Raw genomic sequence first — 16477 nt, 5'->3', positions numbered from 1 at the left:
AGCATGTACATATATTTGAGCATTTGGTTGTATTTATATGGTTGTATGTACTTGTGTATAGTGTTTTTGTACTTGTACATATACACTACTTGTGTATATGTACATGTGTGTGAGTATGAGTATGTGTGTGTATGCTGGATATAGGCCTTCATGCATATGCTGTAACTTTTGGATGGGAATTCATGCATTCTTAATATACCGTATATACTCGAGTATAAGCCGAGTTTTTCAGCACATTTTTTGTGCTGAAAAACCCCAACTCGGCTTATACTCGAGTCAATAGTCTGTATAATGGCAATTTTCATTGCCATAATACAGACTGGGGGCTGCAGAGATGTTACTTACCTTTCCTGCAGCTCCTGTCAGCTCTCTCCTCCTCCGCGCCGTCCGTTCAGCACCTCGGTCAGCTCCCAGTGTAAGTCTCGCGAGAGCCGCGGCTCTCGCGAGACTTACAGTGTGAGCTGACAGAGGGAGCTAACCGGATGGCGCGGAGGAGGAGAGAGCTGACAGGAGCTGCAGGAAAGGTAAGTAACATCTCTGCAGCCCCCACAGCCCCCCCACTGAACTGCCAACCCCACTGGACCACCAGGGAAGGAGCCCCCCTCCCTGGCCAGCTAGCAAGCAGGGAGGGGGGACGAAACAAAAATAAAGTAATAATAAAATAATAATAAAAAAAAAAAATAACATTACAAATAATAAATAATAATAACAAAATATGAAAATAATTAAAAAAATAATAAGTAAATAAAAAAATAATGAAAAAAAAATATTAAAATAATGTAAAAAAAAAGAATAAAATTGCCCCCCCCCCCAAGGCTCTGCAACACACGCTGCACTCACACACACACACACGCTGCACTCACACACACACACACGCTGCACACACACACACACACACGCTGCACACACACACACACGCTGCACACACACACACACGCTGCACACACACACACACGCTGCACTCACACACACACGCTGCACTCACACACACACGCTGCACTCACACACACACTCTGCACTCACACACACACGCTGCACTCACACACACACACACGCTGCACTCACACACACACACACGCTGCACTCACACACACACACACGCTGCACTCATACACACACACACACACACACTGCACTCATACACACACACACACACACACTGCACTCATACACACACACACACACACACACACTGCACACACACACACACACACACACTGCACACACTGCACACACACACACACTGCACTCATACACACACTGCACTCATACACACACTGCACTCATACACACACTGCACTCATACACACACTGCACTCATACACACACTGCACTCATACACACACTGCACTCATACACACACTGCACTCATACACACACTGCACTCATACACACACTGCACTCATACACACTGCACTCATACACACTGCACTCATACACACACTGCACTCATACACACACTGCACTCATACACACACTGCACTCATACACACACTGCACTCATACACACACTGCACTCATACACACACTGCACTCATACACACACTGCACTCATACACACACTGCACTCATACACACACTGCACTCATACACACACTGCACTCATACACACACTGCACTCATACACACACTGCACTCATACACACACTGCACTCATACACACACTGCACTCATACACACACTGCACTCATACACACACTGCACTCATACACACACACTGCACTCATACACACACACTGCACTCATACACACACACTGCACTCATACACACACACTGCACTCATACACACACACTGCACTCATACACACACACTGCACTCATACACACACACTGCACTCATACACACACACTGCACTCATACACACACACTGCACTCATACACACACACTGCACTCATACACACACACTGCACTCATACACACACACTGCACTCATACACACACACTGCACTCATACACACACACTGCACTCATACACACACACTGCACTCATACACACACACTGCACTCATACACACACACTGCACTCATTATATACACACACTGGAAATAAATATTCAATTAATATAATTTTTTTAGGATCTAATTTTATTTAGAAATTTACCAGTAGCTGCTGCATTTCCCACCCTAGTCTTATACTCGAGTCAATAAGTTACCCCAGTTTTTTGGGGTAAAATTAGGGGCCTCGGCTTATATTCGGGTCGCCTTATACTCGAGTATATACGGTAAGTAATCATTTTATTTTTTTCACCCCCTCCCCCCCATCTCCCTTCTAGCACCATGTTTTGCATGTTTTTTTTTATCTCTCTCCCCCCTCATTCTGATCTTCACACAAGATATTTATGACCATCTGCAAGAATAGTGTGTATTTTCTATCAAACCTGTGTCTTATCTGCACACATGACGCTTTAACCTCTGTATTACAATTCATCTTTGAATTCTATGTGTCGTCTTGCTCAGAAATGCTTTAGCTATGCATGGGGGAATATTTCACTGTTCTACAAGAACAACAACTACCCAAACTCTGCATTGTAGAAAGAACGATCAACTATTTCAAACTTCACATAACTTTTTATAAAAGTCCAATAAGGTTTACATATAGTAATAAGAATGCCATAAAAGTTTTATTTTATTGCTGTGTTAACAAAAATTACCAACACCTTAGTTTAATAGACAGTATAGCATCAAAGTAATCTCGTCAGCACCCAGCAATACACAGAGAGGGTTTTATCAGCTAAGTGAAAGGACAATGCTCCAATACGTAGTGTCTTTCTCAATCCATAAATACAAGTACACAGAGACAAGTTTACCACTACGAATGTGTCTCAATTAGAGCCTTACAGGAATTAGCCCCTTATCAACACTGTGGAAGTGAAAAAGTATTTTTTCTTTAAATTTACAGATGCTGTGCATCATGAGCTCACTTAATGTTTGCAATAAACCACCTCTGTGTTGTGCTGAGGAACTTTATTTGAAGCTATTTATTACCGTGGACTTGTTCAACAGAGACTCTACTTTTAAGCTCTGGCACCAAAATTTTGATTCATAGGCGTGCCTATACACACTACCTACCAAACTGATTGTATTCTTCCAGTGTGAAAGTGAGCACCCATATAAATACGGATATACTAAGAAACCGTCTTTCATTTTTGGTGTTAATATAGTTACACTTTTGTTTCTGCTGTTGATCCAAAAGAAGGCAAAAAACCCAGTCTGAAGTGCTTCCAATTATGCAATAAACTAAAAAAAAAAAAAAAAAAAATTCCGAGGGAGAGGGAGAGGGAGAGGGAAGAAGAGAAGAGATAAGTTCGGCATGACAGTGCCGCTTTAAGTAAAATATTCCATATTAAAGTGACTCACCACTGACATGGAAAAGAAAAATAATAAAAAAAAAAAAAAAAATCACAAAGAGTGACACTGTGGGTTCAAGTTGAATTAAACAAGTTTCTCAACGATTTAGGATCACTAGATTTAAAGATATTGAATTGGAGTTTTTAATAGCCTTTTAATTATGCTAACGCACTTTGTTAACCACTGACACTGGGATGATCTATGCCCAGATGATAACAATGCAGTTACGGTTTACCTTGCTGAAAAACTCAGCCAAAGAAGCAACAGAGCTGTACTAAACTATCAAGAATTTCAGGCAATACAAAAACAGCAAGACAGAATGAGGACAGCAAGAGTTTAGGATCAAGAAAAAAAATAAAGAAAAAAATAAAATAAAAAAAATATGACTAATGTGCACTACAATACTTCTGTTTGACAAAAGGGTGGAACCAAGTGGCTGACACACCACCTGCACACAAAAAAAAAAAAAAAACAACAACACACAAACAAAACACACACAGTGGAAGATATGCTGTTCTTATATTGCTCAAAACGCTGTGGGTCAGAGGAAATAAACCCATGTGTTACAGGGCCATATATAGTTATGCCGGGCAGGTCAGCAGCAACATTTTACACAACTACAAATTCAGATTGGGGGTTGATGAACCGAACAATCAAGTCGAAATAATCAACAAATAAGTAATAATTTTACAGCACACCCATCTCTCACAAATGGTTCCCATGAATCCTTTCAACATAATTGTCATGTGCATTACACAGATTTGTTACTGACTAACCACATCAGTTATCACAGTCAAAGATTATAATTATACGGTAACAAAAAGTGACTTTTTACATTTCCACCCCCATGAGTTAGAACAGAATATCATGGATTCCAAAGGTTGTTAGACACCTGCATGGGTAGTGAAAATCATGACAACTTGGAAATGAGGGAAGGGGTGGGAAGTAAATAAAGTAAATAAAAGATTTTTTTACAAAATCAATGCTTTAACTTTAGAAACAAATTGCTATTTTGGAAAGTGCTTGTGAGTACAGGCATTGTCACATCTAGCTTTATTGTTTGTTCTTTCACTCAAACTAAAAGGACACATTTCCAGCAGAGTGTCGGCTCCTACCGTGCAGGGTTCACAATGAAACATAAGCAAAGCTTTTCTGTAATGAATGTGAGGCATACTGGATGCGCTTAACTATTGTGCCTTAATAGCTCCAAATGCCTGCTCCATGATAATGCAACTTGACAAGACATAATAGCCTTATGCCTTTGCTTCGTCTGTCAACTCTATTATCAAACTAAATTCATTGAAGTCCAAAAATACATCTACCTTATTACATCAAATAAATATCAACATCCTGCATGGAGCAAGCAAAACATAATCACTTTACATTTTGTTTTGCAGGAAGGAGAAAAAAAAAAAAAAAAAAAAGGGAACCAAACAAATACACTGACTGTCCACAAAAGAAGTTACACATTGCAAATATTAGAAGCCATGCACATTTCCATTAAAAAAAATATATATATTATATAATAATAATAATAATAATAATAATAATAATAATAATAATAATAGAAAGCTACATAGTATATTTCACATGAAGGTCCTCCCCTCAGCTTGACAAATATAACAAACAAGGTCTGATTGAACTGTCTTGAGAAGTTCATGAGGTAGATAATATCGTGCTAATGAACAGTCTTGGCAAAAATTGTCACCATTTTTCATTCAGTATGATTTACAATATTAACTTCAGCACATAAATGTTACATTGCAACTTAAAAAAAAAAAAAAAAAATAACCATTAAAATAAAACCCACCAAATGGACACAAGAAAAAAAAAAGATCAAATAAAAAAAAAAAAAAAAAAAACAAAGGAGAAAAAGTATACTACCTATAATATTTTTGCTTATTTACTTTAGGCAAAGGGTAAAGTTGTTGGCTATGTCATTAATGAATATCAAACACGCCAGGCCCACCTTTTATTCACATCAAACAAACACTATCAATTGAAACAGGGCCATTTGCATTTAAACAGGCCAGTACAATAACCACTGTAAAACTACTTTTCATAATTATTTATATTTTATACAAAATCTACCTTATTTTTCTTAATTTTCCTCTAAATAGACAGTATTTTATGTAAACCGTTTATTAGCTTCCTCCTATTAAAAGCACACTGATGGCACCAAGACCACATCATCTCAAGCGATCTGTGTGCAGTGTAAAATATGGTGTTCTGTAGAAACGGCAGTGGTAATCAGGAATACAGTCACTAGAGGCATTTCCACTGATATGACCGAGTCAAACTTGGTGCAGATCAGATGCTGTTCCTAAAGCAACCTTTGATTGACATAGCACAGCATTGTGTAGAGCGCACACACACATACTAGCCTCCCAATGTGGGAGCTTAACCAAGGAGGCGAAATGGCAGACAAGAGAGCAGAGTGGCAAAGGCTGGAAGGTAAGTAAATCTCACCTTTCAAATCCTCACAGGGGAGGGGAGGGTCATCTAGATAAGCAACAGTAAACTAAAGCATTATGAATACAGGTTTGTGTACACACACACACACACACACACACACACAAATACTTCCAAACATATATACTACAAAACCCCATTCCAGACACACTAGATCCCTTACCAAACTCCGGATCATTTACACACACACACACACACACACACACACACACACTAGATCCCTATATACACTGAGTCCTCTACACACACTAGATCTCATACACAGTCCGTGTCCTTAAAAACACACACACACACACTCTGGATCCCCTATGCACACACCAGATTCCTTTTAAGCAAACAAACTCTACAACCCCTACACACACACACACACACACACACGCTTGCTACATCCCCTATGCAACACACACACACACACACGACAACACAAACACAACATGACTGAAACCAACCTATTAGCACAAAACCACACCACAATCAGCTCACTCTACACACATGCAATCCCATAAGCAGGCTCCAAACACATGCACAGTGCTCTTTCCTGGCATTTTTGTCTCCTGGTATCCCATTCATAGAGACACCAGAAACAGGTTTCAAGCAAACAATGCAAGAATAATATAAAAATGTGCTTGCACTGTGCAGAACAAATACAGGGCCTTTTTATCATGCTGGAGCCTTTAAGCAGAGCACTCTGCGTGGTCTGCCCTGGAAGAGCATTGAACCAACATGCTCACTTTGAGATTGGGCATGCTTGCCATTGAGGATGACAAAACACACCCTATCTGGTCCGTACCCTTTTCAGTGGGCCACTGTGATTTAAAAAAATGCCCGGGCTGAGTTTTTTTTCCCAGTCTGGCCCTGATCAGGTGAGAGACACACAAACACAACACCGTTCGTCTACAAGGACTGCCTGAGAGATACAGAGACAAGACTGTTGCCGGGGCTGAAGAATGATTCACAACCAAAGACTTCAGAACTTTTGCATGAGAGCGCTATACAGCATTCTCGTAATGCATTCAGCTATTCTGAAACCAGCAGCTACTGTAAAATAATGGGGTGAAGAAGAGTCTTTGGAAGCCCATTCACTTGCTTGACCACATTACAAAACTGGCTGCATAGTGTACAAAGTTTGAAAGCCTGGAGTGCTATAAACTTCAGTATCAACAACACAATAACATCTGAATCCAAAAACATTTATGAATATGTGGTGTGCATAGCTCACACAATTTCCTTAATGAAGACTTATTCATAAGCCAAGAACAAGAAAATTAATTGTGTTCCAAAAGTGATCTGGTCTTACGGGGAACAGGCATGGTTATAGGCTATACCTAAATTAAGTCACACAAGCAAGCAGAAATGTTCCATAATTAGTTAGATCCCTCTAAAGGAAAGTTTCCAAGAGTTGCCTGAATCTGTGTGACTAATGAAGAGTGCTCTGCAAGACTATTTACGCAACAAAAAGTAAGTGGTGAGCTGGGATTTAAGAGTTGGTAATTACAAAAAGAGATCCAGGGAGGAGGGATGATGTGGAGGGGGTAAGAAACACAATCCCCAACATGCAGTATAAATATATATACACACACACTTGTCCAAAGGACTAAAGTGGTACCTCAATTTAATTGTCCATCACGACAATCTCCTTGTCCTCATACATAAAAAAAAAAAAAAAAAAGTAGAAATTTGGGGGAGTCTGCTTACACCTGAACATTGGTAGGGTCACTAAACTCAGAATTTTCCAAGATTAAATGTGAAAAAAAACAAAAAAAAAAAAAAAAAAACACTAAAATAGACTAAAATAGCTGCTTGGGGAAAATACAGCAATACCCATGATGGGCTATTTCATCGATGAAGATTTAATTTGGAGTTTAGTGTCTCTCCCTCTGCCCTCCCCAATAGTGTGTGTGTGTGTGTGTGTGGGGGGTGTGTGTTTTGGCTGGGTGTAATGTGTGTGCGCATGCTGGCAGTATGGTGTGCATGTGTGCCTGATGTGTGCGTGTGCCTGATGTGTGCTGGCAGTATGGTGTGCGTGAGGTTGGAAATAAAAAAGGGCTGGGGTAAAAGAGAAACACAAAAAGGGGCTGGGGGGAGTAAGATACACAAGAGAGGTGTAAGACACACAATGGGGAAAAAATAGGGGATAAGATACACTAAAGGTGGAAAGACATTTAAAAAAGGGGATAAGAAACAAAAGGCGAGTTAAGAGACACAGGTGAAGAATTTTTTTTGTTTTACTTTATTTATTTTGTTTGGGGGGGGAGCCACCATAGTCATCCTCGCCTGTGTGCCCAAAAATCCTTGCACTGGACCTGCCAGGCTGCATGGCATGTGCATGTAGGTTTGGTGTGTCCTGGCTGTATGGCATGTGTGTCTGGTGTGTAATGGCTGAATGGTGTGTGTGCGCGCTTTATCTCCAACTCTCTCCAGCCCTTAAGCCAACTCTTTCGGGCTCCAATACATGAAGCACATGCCTCTTTACACAGACATCAGTGATTCTGTTCCTTACTGTTCAGTTTGCCCGCAGCAAGTATGAACTCAAAATAAACGGACTGCCTGGTTCCCGGAACAGCATGTCAACAAAAACAGGTATGCAGTGGCACTCACTCCAACAAGCAACAAATTCCATATACAATGCCTGGGTGCCCCAATATATGCAATACATAATTCCACAAAGTCAAAAAATATTTGCACTCACAGGATTTATAGCAAAAAAAATAAACATGTTCATTCAATTAATAGTAGCAGGTTAGTCAACGTTTCAGAGCTCAACGGATCCTTTCTCAAGACACTTGATATTCATGGAGTATAATCATCTCGATTGTGATGGCTATGTTTGCATTTCCAGGTTTGTTTGGGGGGTGTAAATGTACACATGCATGTACATGGAATAAACAATAGGCAAGTCTCTCTCTCATCTTTTTCTATAAACATACAAAAAAAAATGTTTACTATGCTTTTAATAGTCCTGAAAGGAACTGAAACGTTGACTGATGACTTGGCAAAGAATATAATAAGAAGAAAAATGTATATATCTCGAGGGCTTGCACTCCTGGTATAATCCTGTGGTGCCTGGTGCTGTTCTGGCAAGGATCATGTAGACATAGCAGAAATTACTGCACTCCAAGGACTTTGTAGAGATTTTCAAATAAAATGCAACTTTTATTCAATCCATTTAAAAAGTCCGCGCTTCAGCTCCCACATGGAGCGTGTGTGTGTGTGTATATATATATATATATATATATATATATATATATATATATATATATATATATATATATATATATATATATATATATATATATATATATATATATATATATATACACATACATACATATACATATATACACACACATACATATACATATATACACACACACACACACACACACACACCAAAATGGTCTTGGTCACAAATACAGCTCATCTCAAACAAGCCTTGGTCAGCAGTTATGTGGATTATTGTGTATGTTCAATGTCTTATCCACAATACGACATCTAATAAAAGGGACAAACTCCAGGCTAATACTAGAATCAAGTGGTAAGACAAAACAAACAACCACTAATTCTAAAAAGGAATGTCCTCCATCATAACCAAATGCTAAAAAATAAAAGATATATATATTTATTATATATATATAAAATGTAAATGGAATGTTTATTTCATTCCCTATGTTAGGATGTTCCATCACATCCGAACAATACTGGGTTACACTGATATGGTCTCTGCGTATGCTCTCCTGCCAACTGTGATGCACTTTGCCAGCTGCCCAGCACCAAATCAGAGTGTGATCACAGATCGTCAAAACATGAAAGGCGATTGCAAGGTTAGGGTAGGCATATGGTTAAAGTTAGTGTTAACACAGGTAGGGTTGGTATAGAGGTGGTGTTGAATTCTAAAACGCAGTTTGGATCCAAGCTACGTTTGCCATTTAACATGTTACCCAAATCTATTTTGAGCTCTTTGTCCTTAGAAGCACCTGGTATTCATACACTGAACAAAATTATAAACGCAACACTTTTGTTTTTGCCCCCATTTTTCATGAGCTGAACTCAAAGAGCTAAGACTTTTTCTGTGTACACAAAAGGCCTATTTCTCCCAAATATTGTACACAAATCTGTCTAAATCTGTGTTAGTGAGCACTTCTCCTTTGCCAAGATAATTCATCCAGTCTAGCAGGATCCTCCATATCTATTAGTGTTGTACTCTCGCGCATGTGCATTGAACCCTTAGGCTAGGCTTCCCCAAACTCCAGCCCTCCAGATGTTGCTGAACTACAACTCCCATGATTCTCAGCCTATTTCATTCATAGAATCATGGGAGTTGTAGTTCAGCAACATCTTTGGGGAAGCCTGGCCTAAGGGTTTAATGCACATGCGCAAGAGTACAACACTGATGCCTATGGAGGATCATGCCAGACTATTGGATCCTCCATAGATATGTGGGAATCAACACAATTTTAAGAGAGTATCTCTGCCTTTTGTCAAGTTTTAGCAATTTGAAGATTTGCCATAAGACGCAGTACTACTTTTTTTTTTTTTTTTTATATATCTATCTTTTGACTGCATTGGAATTTCAATGAAATTCCCACACAGTTTTTAAGAGCATTTCATAAATATCTTCATGAAATGCTAAAAATGTGAGAACAAATAATTGCATTTTTTTATAGGGTAAAATGAATTATATGTTGCAAGTGAAGATATGCATACTCTAAATGTCATAGCACTCAGGGTTAGAGGAGTTAATCTGCACATCTATGCACTCTGTTCCAATCTTATGTTTACTTTTTCCTCCCTGCATTCTTTAATGTAGATAAAGAGAAATCCCTTTGGAATTGGGAATATGTATAATGTAATGTCTGCCACAACGAAAACAAACTGACATTTGACATGTGTCATAGACAAGAGGAGGAGAATAAGTCATTTTACAACCAGGTTCAAGGTCACAAAATTGTTACTCATTAAACCAATTTAGTTATACCACTTGCACTTGAACAGCAGATCCTTAGGAGCGTGATACATAATCAATAAGTGATTTGAAGGACAAAACATACCAGGAAGAGCGCACTATAAAACGATTACGAACACATTTCTCAGCGGAGAATAAAAAGGAGGGGAGCCTAACTTTTAAATATCGAGTTTTAAAGTGATGGCACATCAAAATTCCTTACACACACACACACACACACACACACATCCACATCAAATTCGTCAGCTGCAGATTTTAACTGTGAAAAGGAGAGAGACAGTATACCAGTAATTTAAAAGGAAGCCAATGTTAAAATTAAAATAAAATAAAAGCCATATTTATGGATTATAAAACCGTAAACAACAGCAAAAGTAATGATAGAACTAATATGATGCTATGTTGTTGGCCTGTTCGCTTCGAAAATCCATACTTTTGAAATAGTTGGGGTTATATACACTAAATAAACAGCTAGCTGAACTCCAACTTCTGTGATACACAAAGAGACCGTCTAACAAGGAGGATGAATAGTTCAACTGATTCTTAAGAGCAACCTGCTGGCTTCCATTGAGTTTATTATATAAAAGAGAGACACATGGAGGTGGTCCAGTGGACACATGCAGTTTGTTACATGTAGCCTGATATTCATTGTAGCAACGTTTAGACACTTGAAACACACACACACACACACACACACACACAAAACTTTCCTTCAACAAAGTGATTGAAACAAAAACATTTCTGTAAACAAGTAACAACTAGCAAAGGGTCCTCAGACTACAAGATAAAGTTCCCATCCACTACCCCCTCAGCAGAGGGCCATTACTCACCTTTGGCAGCTCCCTCAGCTGGTTGGCATCCAGTAGCAGCTCTTCCAGGCTCCGGCTGTACCTGTAGATCTCCTCCGGTACCGAGACCAGTGAGCAGTGTCTCTTATCCACGGACTCCACATGACGGTTACACCGCCAAAGGGGGATGCAATTAAACATCCCCGGGGAGAGTCCGAACAGCTCGCACGCCACCGTGACCACCACCTGAGCCCTGCCCAGCTCCGGGCACCCTGCCTATCTAGGTAACAAAGTATTCCGAACTTCCTCAGGATAGTCACCATCAATGCACTGCCGATCCACCTTGTCCCGGGCTATGGTCTCCCACTATGTGTCCCAGTGTTCTTAGAACGTCCCGTTTCCCAGGCTACAGTAGTTTTGGAACTCTGTGTCCAGACTGGGTCACGGCAGAGGGGGCACAGAGCCCTGTATTGTGTGATCAGGTACAGCGCCACACGTGCGTGGTCAAGAGTACTTGCCAGCCCCTCGCCTGATGTCAGGGACCCCTTGAGAACTCGTAGCCCCTGGAGAGCAGGAGCTCAATGACTCGGGGGCGGCACCGAGTATATTATCGCGAATTCCAGTGAACTACCAGGAAACAACACGGAAATCCCCCGGGCTTTCACACTGTGCCTCCTGCCGGCTCCTGTGCCTCCGCCCGCCAGGCAGGTAATCAGCGAAGGCCGATTGGTCATTCAGAGTTGCATCCTATAGCCCTTCCCCTAATGTGGACATGTACACATGGGCCGGTGTGTGCCTCCCCCTTATCACTTCATTACATCTCCCTCCTCCTCCTGCCTCACTCCCTGCTGACGTCCTCCGCCCTCCTCCTCCCCGCTGCTTGCTCTCCCCGCCCTGCCAGGCTCTGGTATCAGCGCCCCGGGCTCCAACACCCCCAGCGGGCAGAGAGAGTCTGGGAGGAGGGATATGCCTCCAATCAGTGGCACACAGCCTGACTCACACCATGACAAGCATTAGGCCTCACTGCTACCTCTCCTGCTCAGGCTACAGACACAGTATATGGCTGGAGATTATGGGTGTTAATTCTCAGGAGCAGCAGAGAGATTGAAAAGTTACATGGAAATATAATTCAACCTGTATTTGTTTACAATCATACGGTGTACTTGGGGCTGCTTTAGAAAAAAAAAAGAAAACGAGCTCAACTATTTGTCGGTGGGAAGAGTTCGATCACCAACTGATGTAGAACTTCAACAAATGTACTTTGTATACATGATGAGTTTCTCGTGAATGTTACGCAAAGCATCATGGGTGTTGTAGTTTTTATTACAATTGTTGATCTATCTCTTGGCCTACTTGGAATTGATACTATATAACAGGACTTCTGTAGAGTGGGGTGACCACAAGTTCGATCACTATCTATTTTATAACTACAGGTCATTTGATGCACCCCTACATTAGCAGTAGTAGTAAAGCAGCTTGGAAGTTTCAGCTCTACAAAAGCTTTTCATGTCATTTTGACGACCCATAATGTAGGTGGAAAAGCAAGTGGCACCAGTTCAGGAACTGCTATTTAAGCAATCACTCCCTTGCAGGTGTACTGTATCAAAATATTTACACAGTTCTTGTATTTTTATAGTGGCTATCCTGGCAACACATGATCACGTGATATGATGACACATTTAGTATCCAATCCCGCAGAAGTCATTATAGATAAGAGTTTTTTTGTAATACAATGGACTGGAGCAAATGGAGACAGTGCCAGGGGCGTTTATTGTCTCTAGCTGAGAAAACAAACGTTTGTGAGTAATAACATTCTGATACCATGTATAAACTCCAAGCTGTGGGAAAGTACTGCCTCCCTGATATAGATACATAGATGGAAACACCAGATCGTTGTAATCTCTCCTTTTTTATATTCACAATGTTTGTTTTTAAGTGCAGTATGCCCAGTTCAGATATTTTGGATTTAAATTTGAAATTTACTTTTAATGTTAATTTCACAATATGGCCCTAAAATGTGATTTCATCTCCACATTTTCAAATTCCAGACTGGATTCAATCCACACTACAAATTAATTATGCAGATAATGTATTAAAATGAAGAAAACTAAATTACCTTTTGATTTTGAACGTTTAAGCATTTGTTGCAAAGTCTCACAGGAGTTTATTTACTAAAGTGAATTACAACGTGAATTTCAAATTTCAGGCCAAAATAAACAAATTGTAAAATTCAGCTATGATTCGAGTCTGGCGACTTTGGTCTACAGTTTGAAATTTACTTTGAATTCTCACTTTAGTGAAAAACCCTTTAAGTATCAAATAAGAGCTGAAATTACCACTCTAACACTTCACCCAGCAGAAGTTAATGGGAAATGTAATTCAGGACTTGGCAGCAATTCCATGTATTAGAAGAGATGGATGGAATGCACTGTAGTTGCTATCAGTTTCCTGACAAATCAATTCACCATTTCATGAAATGGGTTTTAAGATATGATTATGTGATCACGCTACCAAGTAAAGTAATACTACACCTAAATGATGTTGTTATGGTGCCAGGAGGCACTCTTACATCGCGGGTTTAAACCATTGTCAAACTGTTTAACCCCTAGGTTGCCTTCAGCAGTGATGTCCACTCCAACCATGGCGGCATCCGGCTTCCGAAATTTCAGGTTCAGGAAGTGCGGAGTGCTGCCAGTATCAGGCTTACTAATTGATCCAGCACGTAGGATTGTGTCACACCTAGGACTAAAAGGTAACATATTACCGGGCCTTAGAATGGCCGGACTTAACGAACCAAAAAATAGTGAGGAAACTTGCCGAGGTCAGCGGACACAGAATGGGACACAACTATAAGGGAAAGTCAGAAGTCAGGAATGCCAAAATACAGGTAAAGTCAAACGAAGCCAGTCAATAACCAGAAATAAGTGCTCAGGAACACACTCTCAGCCAACCACTAAGGGAAACCACGACAGGGCAATGAGGAAAAGTAGAATTATATTTAAATAAGCCCTTAACAACTTTGATTGGCCGAAATCTGCCTTTGACCACAGAATTTGCGCGCGCGTCTCCCGTGACACACGCACCCTGTGACATCACACGCACGCCAACGTCTTCATCAACGTTGGCGGTCGTAGGGCTATAATTTGTTGTGGATCCGCAGCAGCCGACATCCATCAACATGTTGCATCAATCGATGTCCCTGCCCAGCTGAATCAGGAAATTCAGAAGCCAGATGACTCCGGTGGGGGAGTGGACATCACCGCTGTAGGCAACTTTGAGTTTGTTTTTGAGTTTTCTGGAGGGATTAAACATTTTTATTACATATGCTCCTACTTCTTTCTATTTTTTTTTTATAATCTTTGGTTCATTCTGCAGCACCCCTTAGGATATAGATCCCCTTTTTAGTTATTATTATTATTATTATTATTTTAAAAGTGCCAACAAATTCTGCAGTGCTGTACAATGGGTGTTTTGTAACCAGACGAGTTGGACACACAGGAACAGAGGGATTGAGGGCTCTGCTCAATGAGCTTACATGCTAGAAGGAGTGGGGTATAGTGACACAAAAGCTAAGGCTAGAGTAGAAAAGTAGGTTGCTAGGATAGTATTTACTGAGTGTTTGGTTTTGATGACAGTTACAGGAGAGGAATCAGGGTCCTGGGAGAAAAAACTGTTCACAGTTTAATTGATATGCTTTCCTGAAGAAGTAAGTTTTCAAAGATTTTTTGAAAGAGTGGAGATTGGATAAAAGTTGAACAGATAGGGGATGGGTGTTAAATAGGAACGGTGCATGCCCTAGAGAAGTCTTTAAAGCGAGCATCAGAGGTAGGAGTATGAACAGAAGATATACGTAGGTCTTCGGCAGAGTATAGGGGCTAGACGGGATATATTGGTGTATTAGTGAGGATAGGAAGGTTGGAGCGGCATTGTTTAGAGATTTGTAAGCAAGTACCAGGATCTTAAATTATAAAATAAAATAATTTCCTGGTATTTGGAGGCATGACAAAACTGCCTGGACCTACAGATGGTTCACAACATGTTTCATTAGAAGCATTTAAACTGTAGCAGAGTCTCATGACAAAACACAGACTACAATAGTGTAAGCCAAATTCAGCACATCATCTCCTATACATAGCGATACATAGTTCTCACCTATATTGGACAACTATGACACTTGGTGGACTCAGAATATTTTTTCGTATAGTATAAATAGACTAAATCACAAAATGTTTCACGTAAATTTGGTGTCTTTGATTAGCTTGAGAGTATATATAAATATAAAATTATATTTTTGTGTGTATTTCAACTCCTATGTATTTTGTATATTTTATCGTTCATTCTGTTTGCAATCCTACAAAAAAAATCAGACCCCTGATGTCATAGACTTCTTTACTGCAAGCGTGCCCGCGAACTTGGTTCTGGGAGTTAAACAGGTTTTTTTTTAAAAAATCACTATTTGTCTGCACTAGACCAAAAAAATTATACAATATCCCTCTTAAAACCATCCAACCTAACTCTTATATCAAATGCTGCAACCACCAATATAGGTTGTAAATGGGTTCCTTTTGTTAACCACCAAATCAGATTGTAAAAACACACAAACCACAGTTTAGCAAAATATAAAAATACTATTAAATAAGTCTCTTCTAGTAACATGATTCTTTACCAAAGGTAGCAGTTGATAAAGCAATATTTATTATGAACAAAAATAGTAACAGTAAATACATAAAATTAGATGATAGATTAACAGAAAATTCTAGATACTCACTTTGCTAGTACAGTCATTATATCTTTATTCTGGGGAAGAGGGGAGGGGGCAACTCATCCAAATGAGATTTGACTCCCAGGCAAGCATATGGCTCAGTTGCAGTCCATGGACTTTATATCCTATACGGCTATACTCCAT

At 39.9% G+C, this 16477-nt stretch overlaps 1 protein-coding gene across 1 annotated transcript in view; it reads right to left on the bottom strand.

Moving 5' to 3' along the window:
- The window catches only part of LRRC1 (leucine rich repeat containing 1), a 102175-nt gene extending 89830 nt beyond the window's left edge, over window positions 1-12345 (bottom strand). The window contains exon 1 of the mRNA XM_063442932.1: window positions 11614-12345. Coding sequence (XP_063299002.1) covers window positions 11614-11772 — 159 coding nt within the window. The 5' untranslated portion in view covers window positions 11773-12345. The remainder of the gene's footprint in view (window positions 1-11613) is intronic.
- Between the last annotated feature and the right edge of the window lie 4132 nt (window positions 12346-16477).

The sequence above is a fragment of the Pelobates fuscus genome, chromosome 2 (assembly GCF_036172605.1).
Source record: "Pelobates fuscus isolate aPelFus1 chromosome 2, aPelFus1.pri, whole genome shotgun sequence".
Classification (NCBI taxonomy): domain Eukaryota; kingdom Metazoa; phylum Chordata; class Amphibia; order Anura; family Pelobatidae; genus Pelobates; species Pelobates fuscus.
This window is presented reverse-complemented; position numbering and strand designations above follow the sequence as displayed.